A 5,374-nucleotide genomic window follows, 5' to 3' on the forward strand; every position below is an offset into this window, starting at 1 on the left:
GCATGGTAAGGAATGTAGTGGAGACTAAGAACATAAGAGATAAGTTAATAGAATGTGGGGAATTCAAAGTGGGGGAGAAGGAGGAAGTGACCAGATTGTTTGCGAGAAGTCCTGCTGTGATATTCTGCTTTTAAAAAGTTTATATTGGCATCCTTGGTGAAATATTAGAACTTCAATTTCTATAATGCTTCTTAGGAGACTACATTTGTTTAGAAAACTGCTCATCTAAATTTATACATTGGTTCTCGTCAGCCTAGAACTTGCTAATCAAGCTTATAACATTGATCTCTTTGACTTTGACGTCACTGATTTTATTATAATTAAACCAACTAATGCAAAAGTTGTGTACTTTCTCTTCTCAGTGAAAAATGTTTCTTTATTTAGATCTTAAAACTTGCAACGTTTTTGCAAGTTTAGAAAGTAAGTGATGTTTATAAAAGATTTATTTTTCTAATACCCAAAGCAAATCCTCAAGTATTTCGCACTGGCAGTCTGTGACATATGTGGGACATGCTATCTATCTTTCAGTTTCCATATAGGGTCTGTGTGTAGAAGTAGAAGTCTGGAATGTCTCAGCAAAACTGCCTCATCAACACCTTTGGAAAAATTCCTTTTGCCTATTTTCTCTTTTGTAAAACTCGATTCCTTCTTAAAATTCTAAGCTTTTAAAAAAAGGTATTCTTAGTATCACATATATTTATTTTAATGTGAATACTTCTCTATGCATAATGTGCATCAAAGGTCTTTTTTATAAGAATTACTACATCTGTATATGTAGTAGGTTTTTTCTTTTTTTCATTTACTTCTCTTTGGCTTCCAAGAGAAGGCAAACAAAGTAATAAATATTTTCTAGGAGAATATGGCTGTACTTACACTTTTTTGCACTTTAGAATCATCCAACAGGAAATAAGGATGGATACAATAAAGATGGGCACACCAAAGGACATGCCTAGGCAGTAAAATAAGGTAATTAAAAGCATGGAAAACATAACCCATAGATTTTAAACTCTACCTTGATATCTAGTTCCTCCAGAGGTTGCCAATGATTTTTAAAAGTGTAACTATAAATTCTGCTTTAAAAACACCTTCACATGGATTATCTTTAAGATATCCCCTCCGCTCCTTGTTTAGTATAGGGCATTTGTGTTACTACCATGGGTTTATAGATGAGGGGTGAGCAGAGCTGTTTCGTGACCTTTAGTCCAACTGAGCAGGCTTTCAGCAAGTATGTGAGAACAACTCTGGAGGTCCTGGGCTCCAGCTCTCCATGCTCTGCACATATCTCTTGTGTAAGGCACAGGTAAGAGCTATTCTATACAACAGACTAAACCAATTGCCTTTGAAGAAAATTGTATCATAAAACTATTCCTCTTTAATATGCAGATCACAGAAATTGGCTTGAAAATTGGTTTTTGTGACTTCCATTTTGTGCAAATGGGCACACTACCAACCTGAAGATTATTACTAGTTGTATTCTCCAGCTACAATAAAATAAGATAAATGATTGTTCCTTTGTAATGGTTCAAAGATAGTATAAGAACACTTGATAAAAAAACACTCACTCTATATGTATATGAGGATATCAGTTTTGCCGTACCATGGCCTGAGTTTATCACTATTTTCTTTCTAATGAAGTAGCAACGTAAGATATTTTGATCTTTTATAACATTTCATTCATTATAAGTGAATACTTACTGTTAAAAATTCTAGAGTTCCTCAGCAAACCCTTTACAGAACTTACCAACAATGAAACCATTATGTGAGCCTAAAAGGAAGACAAAGGCCACAGATGCATCATTGTAGCACTTAACATGATTAAACAGGGCTCTCAGCCTGGAAAAATTTATCCTGATTTTTATCAGTACAGTGTCCATTTTTTTTCTAATATGAAAGAAAAACCATTGGTTTTACTCAGATAATCTCATTTTATCTTATAAACTCAGTAGTCTGTTTTATTTCTTTTTAACTTAATATTTTATCATAAAGGTAATAAAATCACAGCAAAAATTTATAAAACCGAAGAAAAAAAAGTACCACACTTAATCTTACTACCGTGAAGTGCTTTGGTAAATTTCCTTCTGGTACATGTTCCCATGCATCTCAGTTTTTACATACTTATAAAATCTCTATATCTATCTCATCTTTGTACAGTGAAATTAAGTGCTCAATATATGTTAAATTTTACAACCATTACTACCACCGCACTCATCACTGCTGCTACTCATGTGATAACACTATTAACCCTTCATTATATTTTTCACATATTTCTTATCTGTCAACTGCCTTCTTATTTACTTTTCAAGTACATACATAAGTTGTAAGTCAAATTTGTTGATCTTTTACGACTTTTTCTATCATATAAAAAGTTTAAAAAGTTGGCCTTCTAGTGGTTTGGTAAACTTTTATTTATTTTTTTATATTAGGCTTTCTATGTTTACTTTGGAAACTTTTAACTTTTTATAATATCTGGTATTTATTGTAAAATAAAAAAAAATTCTAAATTTTTTCAATGCTATCTATATTATTTGGTCATTTTTTTCTTCCACATGGATTGAGGATGTCTCAGCTATTATATTTTATTCATAAGATACCTTTATTTTTGTTTATAACCTTTATTTTATTAATATCAGGTTTTCCACTTATTTATAAAAATAAGTATTTTTGCACTGTTATAAAGTGATTTGTGTATTGTGGCTTTATATTTTGTCTTAATATCTGGTAGGGTAGTTTCCCAATTACGTGAATTTTCTGTATTTCACAGCTTCATCGTCAGAATGCTCCAAAGGCATTCATTCAGTTAGGCAGTGAGCTTTTGCCGAAGAAGTGAATATAATTTGATCTTAAAGGAGTATCGAGTTTACAATGTGGACATATTATTTGTAAATCTGATTAGCTAGAATGTTTAAGGGATTAACTGTAAAAAAAATTGTATCTTGAACAATCTTGGTATTCAAGTATTTATAAATAAGAGTCATAAGAATGTATTGGGGAGCAGCGTAGCACTTACTTGGATTAAGAAAAGTTACTTATTGTTAGTTTTGCTCTTCAGCTCCTTGCCTTGTACAAATTCAGGGATTAGGATTTTCTATCTACATTACCCTCTAGTTGCCAACAGAGGGCTCCTCTTCTACAGAGCTCGATGACATATGATTTCTAAATCTGCTGTACCTATTGTACCTGTTTAAAATTGCATGAGGCAAACCTAGCAGCTGGTTTCTGCAGCTTGGAAGGTGTTTCCTGACTCATGCTGAAAACATTCTTTTTAATAACTTTTTATTTTATTAAATTTATTGGGGTGACATTGGTTAATAAGGCTTGCTCTGTCTCTGATGTGCTCTTGACTTTTAAGGCTCCCAGGCTATGAACAAATCATTCCTGTGGAATGCATGCAACAATACAGTGATACAGACAAAAAAGATCCATAGGGAGTCCCTGGGAGAGATGAATGGGTTGAGAAGAGTGAGGAGCCAATTTAAGCTGGCCTGACTCTCATTGCTGAGGACTTTTGGAGAAGAATTAGGGACTTCTATTGCACTCCTTATCCCTTACCACATGCTATAAACATCACACCATATTTGATAATAGTATGGATGAATGAATGAACAGTACCATTACTGGGAAGGATGCACATTCTTTGTACTTGCACTTACGAGGTGTGCATGTGGCCAGAGGAGGGTCCCATGTGTCATCTGCCTGGCACTGGCTCCAGGGACTGCCTTCCAAAGTATACCCATCTTTACACCTCAAGGTTACATTATCTCCATAACGAAATACTTTGCTCACTTCCAACTCCTTCCGGATTCCATTTATAAACTGTGGGAGGCTACATTTAATCTCTGAAATTAGAAAAATTAGAAGAAAGTTGATAGTTTATTGATAATTGTTAGTTGTAACTGCCATAATACAAATCTATGACCCAAACCTACTTTCTCTTCAGCAAAGATCAGTCATGTTTATAACCAAGAATTATTGACACAGCACCACATCTTATGATATAAGTTCTTTGATTTTAATTTCTTAGGTAAAGTAAGGGAATATAGATTGAATTGTAATGCGCTTTCGATTATGGACAACTCTGCAACTGGAAAGTTGTAGAAAGATGAGGAGTTAGGATAACTACGTGCTAGCCCTGGATCCACTTGGGTCATATATGGAAATAGGAATATCATGTTAACTGTTTCTAGGAATACTACAAATATCGGTATTTAGCCTCTTGATTAATGCATGTTTCTGGTCATTTTTATACATAGAACAAAGAGGTTAGCAAATTATGATTCTGAAATTAAAATGTCAATTTTCTATTTAATTTACTTTATCTCATTTAGGTCAAACTTTGTTCTGTTTTCTTTTTCTGCCCAGCTATTAACACCTTCAATTTAAGCAAAGCCTGCTTTTCAGCTGTAATAGTCTCAAAATTAGCCTAATTTTTTTTTCTTTATAAGTACCAACAAGGTAAAGTGCTATTTCTCACAGTATGATTTGCGGTCTTCTAACATCAGACTATTCTGATGGATTTGTTTAAAATAGACCTCTAGACCTCAACTCAAAATGTCAGAAACAGAGTTTTTGGGAATGGAGATTAAGAAGCTATCTTTTTAACAAGGTTCCTGGCTGATTTTGCCAAAGATGAAGAATGAATAAACCATGTTCAAAGAGGACAATTATTGAAGCAAAATGAATTTTACTTAAGTGAAACAAAGGAGCTTCCAAGAGAATAGAATATTACTCTTGTAATAAACCATGTTTGAATAGAATAATTATTAAGACAAAGTTAATATTATTTAAATGAAAAGAGAGCAGCTGCCAGAAGAATAGAATATTATTCTTTATTATCAGGAGAACTATCTCAGAGTCTTAATTTGAACAATTAATCATTGAACTATTCCCTGAATCTTCATACTTCTAATGTAATTAAAGCAATAAAAAGTAAGCTTCTCAGTTTCTACAGAGCCACAGGGATCTTGTAAGTGCCATCCATGTTTGCAAATAATCACAACAGAGACTCTTATCATCACTGTGGTGGGCCACATTTTCTCTATCTCTAAAATGAAGAGTTGAGAGGCCAAGAAGGATTTCTGAGACTTTTAGGTTGGGGAAGGCCCTATGATCCTATAACCATGGTAGCCATAGGACTAACCAGTTCTTAATATTAAAAACACAAGCATATCTGTAATACCTTATACCTCATCCTTGTCCTTACATGGTATTTCTAAAATAAAAGAATGGAAGAGAAATAAGCAAAGCAAAATGACTTAACTTATAGTTTTGCAAAATCAAAAAAGCTACATTTAACCCATTTCATGTTTGTCCTGAGAATACTCACTTGTGGCACTTGTGGCTGCAGCGTTTACCCTGAGATAATTCATCGATTACA

At 33.5% G+C, this 5,374-nt stretch overlaps 1 protein-coding gene across 1 annotated transcript in view; it reads right to left on the reverse strand.

Annotated features, from left to right (window-relative positions):
- The window catches only part of LOC105309957 (complement receptor type 1-like), a gene marked incomplete at its 5' end in the record, with an annotated part of 25,882 nt that overhangs the window by 7,250 nt on the left and 13,258 nt on the right, over nt 1–5,374 (reverse strand). The window contains 3 exons of the mRNA XM_011386163.1: nt 874–949; nt 1,742–1,765; nt 3,651–3,836. Of these exons, the coding sequence (XP_011384465.1) occupies nt 874–949; nt 1,742–1,765; nt 3,651–3,836 (286 nt within the window). The remainder of the gene's footprint in view (nt 1–873; nt 950–1,741; nt 1,766–3,650; nt 3,837–5,374) is intronic.

Source organism: Pteropus vampyrus, unplaced genomic scaffold (genome assembly GCF_000151845.1).
Source record: "Pteropus vampyrus isolate Shadow unplaced genomic scaffold, Pvam_2.0 Scaffold963, whole genome shotgun sequence".
Classification (NCBI taxonomy): Eukaryota; Metazoa; Chordata; class Mammalia; order Chiroptera; family Pteropodidae; genus Pteropus; species Pteropus vampyrus.